The sequence below is a fragment of the Sminthopsis crassicaudata genome, chromosome 2 (assembly GCF_048593235.1).
Source record: "Sminthopsis crassicaudata isolate SCR6 chromosome 2, ASM4859323v1, whole genome shotgun sequence".
Taxonomy (NCBI): Eukaryota; Metazoa; Chordata; class Mammalia; order Dasyuromorphia; family Dasyuridae; genus Sminthopsis; species Sminthopsis crassicaudata.
In genome coordinates, this window is record NC_133618.1 from 659,724,420 (window position 1) to 659,741,527 (window position 17,108).

At 43.1% G+C, this 17,108-nt stretch overlaps 1 protein-coding gene across 5 annotated transcripts in view; it reads left to right on the forward strand.

The window, feature by feature from the left end:
* Positions 1-17,108, forward strand: part of MAN2C1 (mannosidase alpha class 2C member 1) — a 32,463-nt gene that overhangs the window by 10,071 nt on the left and 5,284 nt on the right. For all 5 annotated transcript variants that reach the window (XM_074296935.1, XM_074296937.1, XM_074296939.1 and 2 more), the window contains 13 exons: positions 2,080-2,257; positions 2,805-2,994; positions 8,737-8,843; positions 9,344-9,454; positions 10,542-10,634; positions 10,842-10,958; positions 11,462-11,557; positions 11,726-11,871; positions 12,243-12,366; positions 13,907-14,028; positions 14,258-14,343; positions 15,825-15,998; positions 16,461-16,543. In XM_074296935.1, the coding sequence (XP_074153036.1) occupies positions 2,080-2,257; positions 2,805-2,994; positions 8,737-8,843; positions 9,344-9,454; positions 10,542-10,634; positions 10,842-10,958; positions 11,462-11,557; positions 11,726-11,871; positions 12,243-12,366; positions 13,907-14,028; positions 14,258-14,343; positions 15,825-15,998; positions 16,461-16,543 (1,627 nt within the window). The remainder of the gene's footprint in view (positions 1-2,079; positions 2,258-2,804; positions 2,995-8,736; positions 8,844-9,343; positions 9,455-10,541; positions 10,635-10,841; positions 10,959-11,461; positions 11,558-11,725; positions 11,872-12,242; positions 12,367-13,906; positions 14,029-14,257; positions 14,344-15,824; positions 15,999-16,460; positions 16,544-17,108) is intronic.

Genomic DNA, 17,108 nt, shown 5'->3' on the forward strand with positions numbered 1-17,108 from the left:
TACACAACATTATCAGTCCCCTTTTCCAGAAATCTTCAGGTTATCCAAATTTTTTCATTATCCACCAAATAAAATTCAGATTGCTTAGCTGGGCATGCAAGCCCTCTGTGATCTTGCTCCAGTCCATATTTCCAAGCTTATTTCATACTACTTATTTTTACCTACTCTGCATCGCTAGACTACACAACTAATTTCATCAGATCCATGCTGCCATTTCCCTCTTTTTTACATGAGCACCCTTTGAGCCTGAAATAAACTCTTTCCACATCTCTCTGACTAGCCAAATAATTTCCTTCCTTTAAGGCTGCCTCAGATTGGTACCTTTTCAGCAAAGCCTTCCTGGTGAGTTACAGGTGCTGATCACAATTTCTCCTGCATCTGTGGCCTCCTCTGTGTTTTTTCTTATTCTCACTTGTAGTATTTCTCTACTAGATTGTAAATTCATTGGGACAAAGACCAAGAGTATAGAAAGCCCTTAATATATACATTTGGAATGCAGTGTGGAAGCCACACACAGTTATTCCTTCAGTCAGTTAGACAATAAACAAGCATCTGTTTAAATACCTGTTATGGTCCGGACATTTGGATGATGTATAATTTGCATAACTGAGAAAATGGTCTAGATTTTTAGCTAAACATGTAGGTTAGACTATTACTTGTGCCAGTGTCTATAGTGGGGAAGAACAACTAGAAAACTCACTACTTATGGCTTTGTACACGTTTCTGTTCTTATCGCCACTTATTTGTTTAATCAGTACCATCTCTTTTGGTCACATGAAAATGTCTAAACCTTGATTCCTAGCCTAAAACATGAAATTCATGAAATCCAGACACAATTTGTGAAATACTGACTAACTTTCCTTGGGGGTAAAGACCAAGTCTTATCTAAATTATCTCTTGGTCTTAGCATCTAGCACAGTGTATTTCATCTAGTAGGTATCTGTTGAATTGAATTGAATCAAAATACCAAGGTCTGTCTGTTTTTGGAGAGAGGATGAGCAGGGACTCAAGCAGCCACTTAGGTAGGTATTTCAGACTTCAGTGGAACTGTGACCTCATCCAGGTGGGTTCTTTCTATAGACAGATGGTTCACAATTCATTCAGGCTAACTTATTCTTTTGATTCTTGTCTCTGTCCTCCTGTAAATCTTCCATTAAGAATCTATCCAACTTCTAGAGTCTTCCTTTCTTTCTTTTAACATTCTATACCTTCTAGTGCCATTTCTCCATTAACCCTTCCTCTGTTACTTGACTGACTCACCTCCTTTTCTGGTCATATATTTCTGGGATGATATCTTTGATACCAATTTTTATGCCCATCATCCTTGTTAATATGCTGCTTCTGTCCACTATTTCCTTTTGGATCCTCGATAGTGTTAATTCTTCAGACATTGTTCTGTTTTGTGATTTGCTACCTTATAACATCACCAGGAGAATATTGGCGTTTAGAAAGATGGGGTTTTGTGGCAAACAAATATTTTGAGATAATTGATAATACTGTGCAGTTTCCTAAATGCAATATTAACTCTCTTTGGCTTCGGGCCCCCCATTGCTCTGTCTTTACATAGTGCATGACCAAGAGAAGTGCACAGATATGCTTTCAGCAGGGTACAGGGCAGGAGTTTGCTCATTTTTACTAGCTAGTGGCCAGTTTTTAGCCATGAAATCTCTTAATTTGGTCTGTACCTGTGATTCCATTGAGTTCTGTTGAGGAAAACCTCTCCAATAGTAAAGATCAGCCACTCCTTTCTAATTTGTAGTCAGAAAAATTGCCTGAGTCGCTGAGAGGTTAAGCAACTTGTTTTAGGTCACACAGAATTTCCTGACTTTGAAGCTGACTCCATTCTGCCATACTGCCTCTTTGATTTAAGGAAAACATTGTAACAGCAAGTTAACACTTTGTATATAATAATGGTGATTTGATGTTGGAGCTGTTTTATTTCCCTTTGCTCTGACCTACTACTAGGTATCCCGGGGGGTGAGAGGAAACAGTTGGATGATCTTCAGGGTCCTGGGTCACCCTCTTTGCTTTTCCCCCTGAATTACTTTTTTACAGTTCTGACAATTTCTCCTTCTGCAGCCTGACTCTGTATGTAGAAACTGCCTGCAATGGGCTCTTTGGGGCCGGAAAAGGCAGCATGATTGCACCACCTGACAATGAGAAGAAATTCAATGTGACCCGGGCTGATATGGCAGTGTTCCACCGGGATGTTTATGACCTGATGATGGATATGGAAGTCCTCCTGGGCATGGCCAAGGTAGCTACAAGCCCCGTGTCACTTCTTTTTTCATCAATGAACAAAGACATCCTGAGCACCCACGGTGTACCCATCCTGTGACAGCAGGAAAGGAGGCTGAGGCAGTAATTCTGTGCCAAACTCTTTCTTTAGCTTGTACATGTGTAGAGTGAAGAGAAGGGTTTGACAAGTGTGGGCTGGAATGGTTGGTGAGGGCTCCCCAGAAGAGCTGGATATAGAAGGATGGCTGAGTTTAAATAGGCAGAGAAGAGTGAGGGAAGAGGAGGACAGTGGGCCGACAGTGGTTCAACGAGGAAGATGTTCGGAGCAAAGGGGGAGAGGCATGTCCTGGAATCAGTCAAGCTGGCGTTGAAATGGCTTCAGATGCCTGAACGAGGAGCAGATAATTCAGGCTTGAGTAGGGGAATAGCAACAATGAAGGAAGAGAATGTTTTGTCCATAGACAATATTCTAAAAGTGATAGGATGAGGTCAGGCCCTGCTGAAAGCTCTCTCTCCCACTGTGTATAAGCCTTATTTATTCCTCTTCTGCCTCCTGCCCCAATTAGTGCCTTGGGGAGGGCAGCCAGCGGAGTTTCCAGACCCTCTACACAGCCAACCAGATGGTGAACGTGTGTGACCCAACTGACCCTGGTACCTTTTCGACAGCCCGTTCCCTGGCATCGGGTATCTTCCGCCAGCGCAATGGGGACAGCCAGCACACCATCCATGCTATAGGGCACTGCCACATTGACTCAGGTATGGAGGGCTCCGGGCAGAGGGAGGGAAAGTCTGTGTGCAGAGGAAGGAAATGGGAAGGGTGAGACAAAGCTAGGGTAGAGACCGGACTGGGATCCAGGAAACAGCTTCTGGGGCAGCTCTGTCCCATAGCATCTTAGTCTGCTCTTAGTCCATATGTGGCCTAGTCAGATTATGCCAGTGGACAGAAATGTGACACAAAAAAGGAAAGCATGTAAACCTGGAGTTTCCAGCTTTTGCCATTGTAAGAACTGTCATGCAATACATGCCAGATGTAGCTTCACTTCACTCAGCATCAGTTTGTGTTAAGTCTCTCCAGATTTTTCTGAAATCTGTCTGCTCATCATTTCTTATGAAATAGTAGTATTTCATTACATTCACATGCTAGAATGGCATCATTGCTTCATGAACCCTGATCTTACTGGGAAGGCTTCTAGCTTATCCTCATTACATATGCTTGCTGAAGATTTTAGGTAGATACTGCTTATTATTTTAATTATTATTATTTATCCTGTGCTCTCTAGTGTTTTTAATAGGAATGAGTGTTATATTTTTTCAATGGCTTTTTTTGCATTTGTTGAGATAATCGTGTGATTTGTTGGTTTTGTAACCAATTGATATGATCAATTATGCTGATATTTTCCTGATACTGAATTTGCCCTGCATTCCTGGTATAAATTCCACCTGGTCATAGTATATTATTATCCTAGGGATAAATTGCTACAAATTCTCCAAATAACTTATTTAAAATTTTTGTATCAGTGTTCATTAGGGAAATTGGGCTGTACTTTTCTTTCTCTGTTTTGGCACTTCTTGGTTTAGATATCAGCGTTTTATTTGTTTCATAAAGAGAATATGGGTAGGACTCCTTCACCTATTTTTTTTTTCAAATAATTTATATATTATAATTTATTGCTCTTTAAATGTTTGGTAGAATTCACTTGTAAATCCATTTGACCCTGGCGATTTTTTAAAAAAAATTATTTGATGGCTTACTTAATTTCTTTTTCTAAAATAGGGTTAAGTATTTTATTTTCTCTTCTGTTAATTTGGAAAATTTATAGTTTTGTAAATATCCATTCATTGCACTTAGATTGTCAGACTTATTGGCATACAGTTGGGCAAAACAGTTCCTAATTATTATTTTAATTTCCTCTCCATTGGTGGTAACTTTACCCTTTTCATTTTTGAAACTGGTAATTTGGTTTTTCTTCTTTCTTTTCTTTTAAATCAAATTAACCAGTGGCTTATCTCTTATATTGATTTTTTTCATAAAGCTAGCTCCTAGTTTTATTAGTTCAATAGTTTTTTTTACTTTCAATTTTATTAGTCTCTGATTTTCAGAATTTCTAATTTGGTATTTAATCAGGATTTCTAATTTGTCCTTTTTTTTTTTTTTTTAAATTTTTGCTGAGGCATTTGGGGTTAAGTGACTAGCTCAAGGTCACACAGCCAGGAAGTGTTAAGTATCTGAAACCAGATTTGAACTCAGGTCTTCCTAACTTCAGGGCTGGTGCTCTATCCACTGTGCTACCTAGCTGCCCCTAATTTGTCCTTTTTTTAGCTTTGTTAGCTACATTCCAAATTCATTGATTTTCTCTGTTTTATTGATGTAAGCATTTAAGAGATATAAAATTTCCCCCAAGAACTGTTTTGGCTGTACCCCATAAGTTTTGGTATGTTGTCTCATTGTCATTCTCTTGGATGAAATCATTGATTGTTTCTATGATTTGTTGTTTGACCCACTTATTCTTTAGAATTAGATTGTTAATTTCTAATCAATTTTTAATCTGTCTTTCCATGTCCTTTTAGGGCATGGAATTTTTATTGCATCATAATCTCAAATGGCTGTATTTAATATTTCTGCCTTTTTGCATTTGAATGTGAAGTTTTTATGCCCTAATATGTGGTCAGTTTTTGTTTAGATACTATATACTGCAGAGAAAAAGGTTTCTTTCTATCCCTGTTCATTTTTTTCCAGCTTCTATCATATTTAACTTTTCTAAAATTCTGTTCACCTCCTTAACTTCCTTCTTGTATATTTTGTGGTTAGATTTATCTGATTCTGAAAAAGGGAGGTTTAGGTCCTCCCTAGTATAGTTTTTCTATCTATTTCTTCCTGTAGCTGACTTAATTTCTCCTTTAAGAATTTGGATGCTATACCACTTGGTGCATATATGTTTAGTATTGATATAACTTTATGGCCTATAATATCTTTTAGCAAGATATATTTTGTTTTAAAATTTTTTGCTGTCATGTGGAATTACTAGTTTCTATTTAGTCTTTTCTAATTTTCAGCTGACCTATTATCTATCTTCAAAAGTTTACCACTTTCTATTCTAAGCTGCTGATTCTCCTTTCAATTCTTTTAACTAGTACTTTTATTATTATTATTTAATGTTTCATTTCTTCTAGGTAGGTATTCTTATAATTCTTGTTTAAAAAAATGTTAAAATTCTTGTTAAAAAAAATCACACCCATTCTCCCTTTTGAATCTTTCCTTTGTAGCTGTTAAAGTTATACTTTCCCTTTTGGGGGGATGAGGGGATAAAAATCTCTGGGTCTGCAGTAGTTTTTAATAGTGTCTGTGCCTTCTTTAGTTTTACTTGTCTGTCTGACTTTAGCTCCTGAACTAAGTCTTTGTAGCAGGGCCGGACTCTTCCTTCTGCTTTGCTTTGCCATCAGGTAATCATACACTGACTTCCTGTTTTGACCTCCACCTCCTGGCTTAAGTTGCCGTGGATTTTTGAGGTTCAAAAGCTGCATCTTCAGGGCCCTTTATGATATATCAAGACCAAAGGTAGGGACCTTTAGGAGCCCAGCTCTCTGGAGACTGCATTGCACGCACATCCGATGGCAAAGCCCTTGTAATGTTACTTTTCTCCTCATTTACCTGTATAGCCTTTTTTGTAGTTTGCAAATCTTTTGCCTTTCTCTTGTTATTCATAAACCATGTTTCCTAACATGCTTTTCCACCATTCTTCCCTGTGCCTGTCTTTGCTGGAAAGTTAGTGCATATCATTGTGTGCATTGATTTAATTTAGGGGGTCTTGTTGAATTTTTCATAAACTTCCTCAGCCTGATTCTCCATTATAGACATATCAGGTTAAGATTTAAGAATTTGCTCCTATAGAATGGTTCACTTCCATAACAAGACCTAAGATGCCAGGTTGTATGAAAATGTTTAATAATAATGAATTATTTTTAAAAAGCAAGTGTAGTTATTTCAACAAAAGCACTTAATGCATCCTATGATTAATATAATTAGTACAATATAAAGAGATAGACTAGAGAGGGAGAGAAGAAAGACTACATCACCGATTCAGGGAAGCACCAACTTTGCAGACTGCAGGCTGGGGAATCCCTGATTACAGCCCTGCAAGTCCCGACCGGGAAGGTCTCAGACAGAGCATGCTCTCTCCATAGGTGAGATTCCAATTTGGCTATTGATCTTTCGTGACTTAAATAGCCCAGAGAACAAAGGTGGCTAAATGCCAGCAGTACTGCCTTTACTTTCTTGAGCAAATACAGAAGGAGGCCAGAGTCTGCCTAGAGTGAAGCTTTACTCCTGGAATGGCTAGTTAGTATATAGATATCACATCCTTGGTGGATTTGGCCAGAATCCACCCAGGACAGGGTTCTTTAAGCTATATTTATTCCCAAGGTTATTCAACAGCTGGAAAACAGAGGGGAATAGTAGTTCACTGTATTATAATTACCCCTTTGAGGGAAACTGAGGGCTAAGGCCTACAGAATCTTATCTTCATACCTATATCTTTCAAGATGTCATATAAGTGCAATCAGTTTCATGGTGGTCTTTTTGCTGACACTTAATGTGCTGTTAAGTGTCCCATGAAGTAATGCTCCTCATTGCCTTACATCGTAAAATCAACTCTCCCAGTTCCTTTGTTTGCTTATCCCAAGAGAGTCTATGACCTATCCTTCCATTTAGCTGCAATTTCCTTTTCTCTTCTGGTTTCATTTCAAGGTCACTATGGGTCAATGCCAACCTCAGTTATCATCATTCTGAGAGCTCTATGCTTCTTAGCCTTTGTCCCCCTTTTTGTTTTCTTTTCCTTTCTTTTTCTTTTTTTTTTTTTTTAATCACTGTCACTGGAGAGGGTCATTTTGTATTTTTGTGTCATGAATGGCCATCACCAGATAATTCATCTTAAAGTGACCAAAGTATTGGTGATGAACCTCTTGGTACATAATAAAATCAGGCCCCATATGGCAAAGCACAGACTATTGCCAGAACCATGTCCAAAGCTATTCCAACATGGTAGATTCTTCCAGAGCTTTCACTCACTGGTATAGCTTTTCAAGAAACTAGTTTCACCCTCATACACAAGACTAGGAATTGAGTCTATAGGACTTTGTAAAGGATGTGTAACACAAGAGTAAAATTTTGTAAAGGAATTTCTTGAATGGAACAGTTAAAGGAACAGAATGTCATATTCAAAATTTATCCATGATTGTTATCATAATCATAGAACTTAGAGTTGAATGTGATATTGAGAGATCATCTAGTCTAGCATCCTAGCTTTAAAGATAATCTTGTATAGTCTCTCTAGTTGAAACAACTGAGGCTAAATAAGTTAAGTACTTACTCAGATGATGGAATTAATATTGGAAAGGGGAAACCAAAATCTAGTTTATTGATATCATGAAATACAGTATAATAATACCAGTTTCGATTCTGTTTTTTCTAAAAGGAAAATCTCTTTATTTTCTTTTTTTTTTTTTTCCCAGGAAAGGGGGTTGAGTGGGATGGCAGGGAAGGATAGGCAAGCGGTGGTAAGTGACTTACCCAGGGTCACACAGTTAGTAAATGTCTGAGGCTGGATTTGAACTCAGGTTCTATTGAGTCCAGGACTAGTGCTCTATCTACCTAGTTGCCCCCAAATGCTGTTGTTATCTTGAAAATTCAGCCCATAACTCCTTTCCAAGTTCTTTTTGAACCTAATGAATTAGTTCTGTCAAAAGGATGTAGAAAGAGAACATTCTCACTTATAGGCACTGGCTTTTAGTGAGAGAGATCTAGGAGACATATTCTCACTGACTACAGAGTTTGAGAACTGGAAAGACCACCGACAGCCTCCTTGTCCAGTTTTTACCCAAAAGGAATCCCCATTCTACAAAGTGTGTGACAAATATCAGTTTCTATATCATAGCTGATAACTCAGTATCCATTCCTGAGCATCTTTTAAGAACATAATTCTTATCTGCCTGGGGCAACTTTTCTGGGCTCTACTTCAAGACAGAGACTATATGTGATAGCAGTTGGGCTGGGCTGGGGTCAAGGGGACCGATTATCAGCTTTTTACTGACTTTTTGCAGGATTTGGGACAAGGCATTAAACCTCTATGGATTTTGGTTTTCTCACTCATCTATAGTGAGATTAATACTATTTACTTCTGGAGTGGAGTCAGATGGGGTGGATAGAGATGGAATGGGATTTAAGATTTAAATAAAATAAGGGAAATGATGGCACAGACAAAAAAGTCTGTATACATGGAAGATTGCTACCTGTAAACTCCCCACAGAAGCCCAAGTGAGAGAAAATAACTGCGTGGTCTGCTTGTGTTATAGCTGAGATAAAGTCACTGTATCTGGCTAAGGAGGTGGGATTTTAATGGATTCACACTGTTCTGAGACTTTGGTAGACATTCTGTTTTGAGATTGGGAGAAGAAAGGAATATTAGTTCCTAGAACAGTGTCCATTCTCTTCCCTCATCATAGCTTGGCTCTGGCCCTATAAGGAGACAATCCGGAAATGTGCTCGTAGTTGGTCATCAGTCATTCAACTCATGGAGAAGAATCCACAGTTCACATTTGCTTGCTCTCAGGTAAGAATAGGAAGATACCTATAATTCCCTGTCCTTGAGTGCTTTGCTCTGGATGTAAGCTTTAGTATACGGAAAGGTCTTTGGGCTTTTGCATCTGAGGGCTTCCATGATCCAAAGGGTAGGAGCTTCTAAACATAGTCTGGTCATTTGTTGGAGGGATCATCAGTTGAATCTTAGAGCCTGAATTCTCACTTAAAGGTTTCACACCTTTGTTCTTGCACCAAGACTGAAATGAATCCAACAGTATAATGGAAACTTACATAGCCTATTTTATGGAAATCTGACATCCTTGTTTTTAACCAGAGCTTCACTTCACTTTGGAAGGGAAGAATAAGAAGTAGATTAGGTTCAATTTGAGCCATACTGATTTAGGAGGGAGAGCTGGAGGGATGCAGAATTCATTCACGCTCTTAACGAGACTTGACGATTGCTATCCAGGGCTGATGGACAAAAAGCCTTTACAAGAGAGCCATTAAAATAAGTTTATTCTCCATTCCCAGGCACAACAGTACGAGTGGGTGAAGAGGTACTACCCAAGCTTATATTCCCGAATCAAGGAATATGTCCGGGCAGGACAGTTTATTCCAGTGGGTGGCACCTGGGTTGAGATGGTAAGAACTTCCTGGCTGGAACAGCTCTTTGTGTCCTCCTCCTGATCACATCCTCTCTTCCCATATCCCACATTTCTGAGGACACATCTTGTGTCTCAGAGGGAGCCCTCAACCCCTTTCTAATAAATCGTCAGCCAGTTATTACTTCCACCTTTGATTATTGTTAGTATCATCATGCTGGCTTCTCCACCGGGATCTTGGTCTTTTCTTTCTATTTTGTTCTTGGCAAAGATACTGGAGAGGTTTTTCCACTCCAGCACATTTTATATATGAGAAAGCGGAGGCAAACAGGGTAAAGTGACTTGCCTGGGGTCACCCAGTTAGGAAATGAATTTGGATCTTCCTGACCCAGTGCTCTATCTGCAGCACGATCCAGCCGCCCCCATAAGTACATTAGAAAATTGCAAAACAAAATTTTGTGTGAAAGTATAGAGGCACAGTCAGAGGGATCCGAGAAAACTACCTGTGGAAGTAACATTTGAGCTTTAAAGGGATGGTAGCAATTTAATGAGTGGGAAATGGAGGTATTCCAGGCATAGAAAGGCACACTGACTGTTCAGAGGCCTCCTTTTGGTTTCTCTGGGCTCAAGAAAAGTGACCATTGACTGCCATGTTAGGAAGGGCAAGGTGCTAGAATTTTCTGCAGGAGTTCCTGCAGGTTTTTGAGAACCTTAATGAATGGAGGTGGCAAAGCCCTATTTGAAGGCAGGGCAGTCGTTGCCTGTGGAAGTGGTGATGGAGCCTCTCTAGGGGCCGGGCATTGGGATTAACCTGAAAGGTGCTTTAGGAGAGAGGAGCAGGTGATGTCTGCTAGCTGGCTGAGTGGCACTGTGAAGTCCAAAGGTTGAATGGGTTTGGAGAGAAAATAACAGACTTAGACCGGATGTGTCGTGAAGTTTAATGTAGGACATCCTACCAGGGGATACCATCCAGCAACATAGGTCTAGAGCTCAGAATTCAGGTCACGGGTGGAAACATAGGTCAAGCAGTCATCTGTGTAGAAATGGAGGTTGAAGTCATAGCAATAAGTGAGGTTATTACCAAGAGTAAAGGGTCAAAGATTGTGGGGTGACTTTTGCTTACTCAGGATGGGAACCTTCCCAGTGGAGAATCTATGGTGAGGCAGTTCCTTCAAGGACAGAACTTCTTCCTTCAAGAATTTGGAAAAGTGTGTTCTGAGGTAAGCCCCCTCCTTCCATCTTGCCTTTGTCCCTGGGCCTCATCTTTCTCTTTCCTGGTGACACCAGGCACAGAGCTATCTGAACAAGCCTAAGTCCCGTCAGCAGGCCAGAGGCACGATGACCTGTTGGTAGAGAAAGAAACAATTGAGCTAGTTAGGATCTTGATACTGGTTTGACAGAAACTCACCATTTGTCGTTCTTCCCAGTTCTGGCTTCCCGACACATTTGGATATTCGGCCCAGCTCCCCCAGATCATGCGTGGCTGTGGCATCCAGCGCTTCCTGACGCAGAAGCTGAGCTGGAACTTGGTGAACTCCTTCCCTGTTAGTGGGAAGGATCTGGGGAGCGGGGGAAGGGCAGCATGGTGGTATGCGCGGTGGGGATCCCGCTTGGCTAGCTATTGTTTCTGGTGGATAGAAGGGTCAGCTCAGCCCCGCCCCCCCCTCCCGAACCTTAACTCAGAGCTGAAAAAAATCTCTTCAAGAAATCACTTAGTCCCAACCTCTCCCTTCAATCAGATAAGGTATCAGGATGACCATTTGCAGATGAGGAAGCAGGTTCAGAGGTGAAGTGGCTGAGCCAGGACTCCAGTTTATAGTCCTTGTATTGCACTGCCTCTGGGAATGGCACCCCTTCTTCTCCCTCCAGAAGCTGAGTACCTCCACCAAGTGTAGAGGACTCATGGCTTCCTAGACTCAGACCTTTCTCCTTACCTTGCCCATCTACCCTGGGGCCAGAACCCATAGGGCCATAGGGCTCCCATCCTCTATATTCCTTGCATTAATTTACCCCTTTCTTTTTGTGTCTCCCTCCTCTGTCCTCATAGCATCATACCTTCTTCTGGAAAGGAATTGATGGTTCCCGGGTATTGGCCCACTTTCCTCCTGGAGATTCTTATGGGATGGAGGGCCGTGTAGAAGAGGTGAGCCTGGGAATATAGATACAGGAAACCATATAAGGATAGTCCAAACCTCTTGATTCTCCTGATGTTTGGTTGGGAAAAGGAAATAGTGGACTGGCTTTTTAGGGTCTCTCTTTCCCTGGGCTTGCCTTGGGTATGATGTATTTAGGGTATGATGGCTTCTTCCAGGTGCTGAAGACTATGAACAACAACAAGGACAAGGGAAGGGTGAACCACAGTGCCTTCCTCTATGGTTTTGGGGATGGGGGTGGCGGCCCCACCCAGATCATGCTAGACCGACTGGAACGGATGAAGGATACGGATGGACTGCCCAGGTCAGAGACCCCATTACCTGCCCTTCTCTCCCCTATTCCCTTGGCCCTCTCATACTAGAATTTTGCTCTCAGAATCCAAATGGAAGAATCAAAAAAGAAAAAAAATCACTCCTTGCCTTTGAGGAGAGATGCTGAGAACCCAAGCAATGGAAAAACTGTTGTTCCAAGAGCATTATTACTGGCCTTGGCTGGGGAGGGAGGAGTGAGAGCAATACTTCCAATACATACTTGTTTGGGCACTGGTTTTGCCTAGTGGGAGGGAGCTGGACAAGTTGAGTCCCTCCAGACCCTTTTAAGTTAGAGATTTCATGAAGCTGCTGAGGCCCAAGCACTTCCTTCTCTCATAGCCTCGATTTTGTTGCTTTCCATAGGGTGTATTTCTCTACCCCAGATCGGTTTTTCTCTTTATTGGAGAGGGATACGGGTCAGCTTTGCACTTGGGTAGGGGAATTGTTCCTGGAACTTCACAATGGCTCCTATACTACCCATGCTCAAGTAAGTCATTTCTAGTAAAAGGTGGGGAAATTTAAAGAGGAATCCTTCCTTCACTTTGTTTTTCAATCCTTACAAAGTCTACAGTCTAATTGGGGATTCAAGAGGAAGAGAACATTACAAGGCAGTGTGGAATCAAGTGTTAGACTTTGTTGTTAGGCTTCAGAATATATAGAATTTGAGAGGAGGTCAGTGTAGCTTCAGAGAACAGTCATGTGTCTTCCTGAAGGAAAGGAGACTTGCTTTGGGCTCTGAAAACTGTAGGGTTTGGATGGGAGAGGAGAAGAAAGGGCATTCCAGGTGAGGGAGGCACCACATTAGGAAGGGCCCAGGGCAGAAATTATTTAAATGGTTATCAAGTTTCTATTAAGAACTGAGCTTGAGGATGCAAAGGGAAAGCAAAAACCAGTCCTGCCCTCAGAGTTTGCCTGAGGAGACCATGCAGCTAAATTGGAACCTATAGAAGAATGCCTAGGAGATGGAGGACCAGGAAAAGCCTCCTGGTGGAATGTAGTACTGGAATGACTCTTAAAGGGACCCAGAGATTGTCAGAATGGGAGGTCGAGCAGGAACAGCCAGTTCAACTGTGCTGAGTGGCAAGCCAGTATGGGCATGGCAGATAGAAGCTGGCCCCCAGTCCTGCCTCTGAGACATACCATCTGTCCTACCCCAAGCAGTTTGCTTCACCTCTCAAGGTCCCAGTTTCCTCATATGGACTCCAAGGTCCCTTCCAACTCCAGCTCCAGGATCCTTTGAGAGTGAGGGTTATGTTCAAGGCCCAGCTAGTCAGTCAGTGAGGTTGGATTATAGATTTCATAAAGAAGATTGGAAAGACCAGGCTGTGAAATGAATGTAGTGTGTCCAAGGGAATGTAATATTAGGTTGAGGAGATTGCAGAGTCCAGTTTTACAAGTCTTTTGTTCCTTTATTCCTTTGGAAGATTTGTGATTTAGTCAGTGCACACATTCCCTCCTTTTCTTAGTAAATAGTCTTCATGATTTGTAATCAAAAGACATTCCTTTTCTGAGGCCTAAACCTTGTGATGATGAGCCTTTTCAAACTTAAACTGTCACATTACCTCCAGGCCACAATGAAGCATCAGAGTAAGACTGAAGGAGAAAGAATGGATGTATATCATAGAATTAGAGAGTTGAAGTCTGCAAAATATGGCCATGAGGGAGATAAGACTGGTAAGGTAGAGTATAGCTAGATTATAGATGGTAAGTTAAGGAGTTCAGATTTTATCCTTTGTGAGATGTGAAACTTTGAAGTTTTTTTGAGCAGTGGAATATGCTTTAGGAAGATGAATGTGATGCAGAATGGATTGGAGTAAGGAAAGCCTAGAGGCAGAGAGGATCCAATGAGGTAGGAGAGAAGGTGTCTGGTGTGACATCGGATATAAGGGCGAGACATACAGGAAATATGAGACATGGAGCAGACACTGCAGCCTAGGGCTATTCCATAAACACGGGGGCAGGGTTCCCAATTGAGAGGTATCCTTGCCCTTCTGACCCACTTTGCTCTACTTCACTCCTGCATTCAGATCAAGAAGGAGAATCGGGACTGTGAACAGATCCTGCATGATGTGGAACTCTTGAGCAGCCTGGCTTTGACACGCAGTGAAATTTTCCAGTATCCCTCTGCTGAATTGCAGCACCTCTGGAGGTAACATGGTCTCCGTTTGTGCCTTTCCCTGGGGGTGAATGTGCTCTGCCTCTGGGCCCATCTTGCTCCCCCAGCATAGCATATTCCTCTTTCTTCTAATTCTCTGTAAGAGATCATTGGAGAACTGCCAAGGTCCCCTGCAATGTTTTATCCCCCTCCTGTGATTGGTGTGGCCCCCTCTAGCCTGCTCTCAGATGGACTGTCCTCCTTGCTCCTCTAACGTCCACAGGCTCTTGCTCCTCAACCAGTTCCACGATGTGCTTCCCGGAAGCTGTATCCAGCAGGTGGTGGATGATGCTCTGACCTACTATGGAGGTGAGAGAAGAGATAGGCCCCGGCCACTGCCCGTCCCCATTGTCCTGCCCTCCAGCATGCAGGCTGAGGGAGAAGATCTCCCATGTTTAGCCCCCATTTCCCCAACTGTTATATAGTGGTAATTATATGTTAAGATGCTGAATATGGAATTGGGATGCAGAGGGCATTGGAGGGAGGGGAAAGATTGGAGACAGGGAGAGCAGAGTCTGTCCCTGGGCACTTCTAATGGCCACTGTGAGGGCAGAAGAAGAAGGGGGACTCCAAAAAGGCTCTCCCTGACATCAGCAGAGACCTTTCCCCTTCCTTGCTTTCATTATTTAGGCAGGGCCTGACCATCCTCTGAGACTTTATCTGCTCACTTATGAGAGAGTTGGGCCAGATGGCAGCTACCAGATCCTTCATCCTGTGAAGCTCCATTCCATTCTTCATGGGCAGGGCTGGTATTAGAAGGCAAGGAGAAACTCAAAGGGCATTCGAGTGCCAAGTGTAGAAAAAGAAAGCAGATGAGGAGAGGAAGAGCTCTCCAGAGCTTGTGAAGGACAGCAAAAACCTTTATGTGGGTAGAAGGTGGGTAGGTACTGGCCCGCCTTGAATGAGAAAAGTGGACCAGTTGTCTTTAAAACAGTTAAATTCCACAAGGTTTTATTCAGCACATATTAAATGCCCAGCTTAATGCTGGGAAGCAGGAAAGAGAAGCTCAATCACAGGCAAATTTAGGACAGAAGATGGGCTGGAGGAGCTCCGAGGAGGAAGACTCAGTGGGAGCTCCTCTGGCGATGAGGAGGCCAGGCCTGGGCTGGCACTTGGAAAATGGGCAGGGTTTGCTCAAAGGCTAAGGAAGCTCAATCCTGTTGCAGTTTTTGGACCCCTTCTCAGTATCATATTTTTGAATGTGTATAAAAAACAAAACAAAAACAAACAAACAAACAAAAAAAAAAGCCATAGGATTACAAAGGAGCCAGTTTAGCAAAGCTCAGTTATTAAGATATTTTAAAAACTGGTTCACAGACCCAAGGTGAAGAACCTCTGACTCAGAGAAGGAAATGTGAGCAAAGGCTGAAAGAAAGGAGGCTCTAAATGCTTTTTGAAGGTCCTAAGGGTCTTCTCATGTTCCAGCCAAGAAACCCTGGGGATTAAGCAGTTTGGCCACCTGAGGTAGTGGGGGCCTGTGAAAATCAGGCTTAAAGACTCTAGGTTCTGTAGGCATTGAAGGTTAAAAATCACAGATTCTACATAATGAAATGCTGTGGGGGTGGGGAAGTGGGGGAAAAGGTGACAGCAGACAAGACCAGTGGGGACTGGGCTGAGAGCCAGCCTTCTAGCCAGGGTGCTGTGGGCTGAACCCCCCAGAGTCACTCACAGGCCCATTGTTAGATTCTGTGAGTGCCTTCTGGGCCCATTTCCTGACTCGGGTCTTACTCCATGTCCTGTCATTTCCCAGACATGATGCAGATGTAGTTCTCTGCCTCCTTTATCCACAGAGATTCGAAACAGTGGCTCCCGCCTTCTGAATGCTGCAATTTGGTCTCTGTTTGGAGGAGAGCTAAGCTCTCGCGACCCGAGCCTGCCACGCAACTTCCTCATCTTCAATACCCTTTCCTGGGAGCGTACCGAGGTGGTGGCCCTGCCAGGAGCCAATGGCGCTGAAAACCTGGGTACATGTCCCCAGAGGTTCCCCTGCACTGGGAGGGAAGAGGCCTGTTGGCCTCAGGTTACAGCTGAAAGGGACCACGAAGAAGCGGGATTTAGATGATAAAAAAGTTCCTACCTGGAAGATTTAAAGGTGATGGGAGTGTAGAATGTGGAAAGTAGTGAGCAAAGAAGGGAACAAGAGGCTAATTCTGGAGTTTGACCCGGACTGGGAGTGGAGCTTTTCTTGGACAGGGGCAGGGCTGAGCCTGCGGGTCATGTAGAGGGGCAAGATGCCGTCTCCAGCCTCAGGAGATGGCGGAGTCCTGAGGGGAACACCGGAAATGGGCAGGCGTAAGCCACACTTACCCAGTGAGGCAATAGAGAGAGCCTCTGGCCCTGAATTAGGGATGAGGGCCGAGAGGAACCGAGAAGGGTCTTGGGAAGGTTCCAGCACTAACTGTTCTCCCTTCCCTCCCCGAGTCCAGTGCTGGTGACAGTGCCAAGTATGGGCTACACCCAAGCCCCCGCTCCTGCCCCTCCTCCTCATGCCGTCAGAGTGGTCCAGGAGGTGAGTAACTCCCTGCAACCAGGGGTGAGAATTGTGGGGAAGGGGGAGTTAGAAGTGTAGGCTTCGGTCCTGTGTGGGACCCAGTATCAAGAGGTCGCTTCTCCTCACCTGTGAAGGGAACCCTTGGGCAGCCAAATCTGGTTGGGCCTCCCTGGTTCTGGATACGGCCATCTATCCTCAATTCCTGATCCAAATCAGTGATAAATGTGGGCAGCTCAGGACCACAGGCACCTTCCTAGGGCACTGCACTGGAGATTTTCCTCTAAAGGGACTTTAACAAACATTTCTTAGGTGCAAGACTTGGAGAGGGTAAAAACAAAAAGGCCCTGTTTTCAAGGAACTTCCATTCCACTGTGGAGGAGGCTCCAACGTGTACACATAAATATAGTACAAGCTGTTTTGAGGAGGAGGCTAAGGAGGAACCCAAGGGAACCCCATGAGGGAATGGAGGATAGGCCTGGAGAATTCAGAGAAGGAGCTGATTGGTGGAGGAGAGGAATCCATCAGGTCATCAGGGGCCCAGACTATGGAGAGCCTTGAATGCCAGACTGAGGGCACAGTGAGG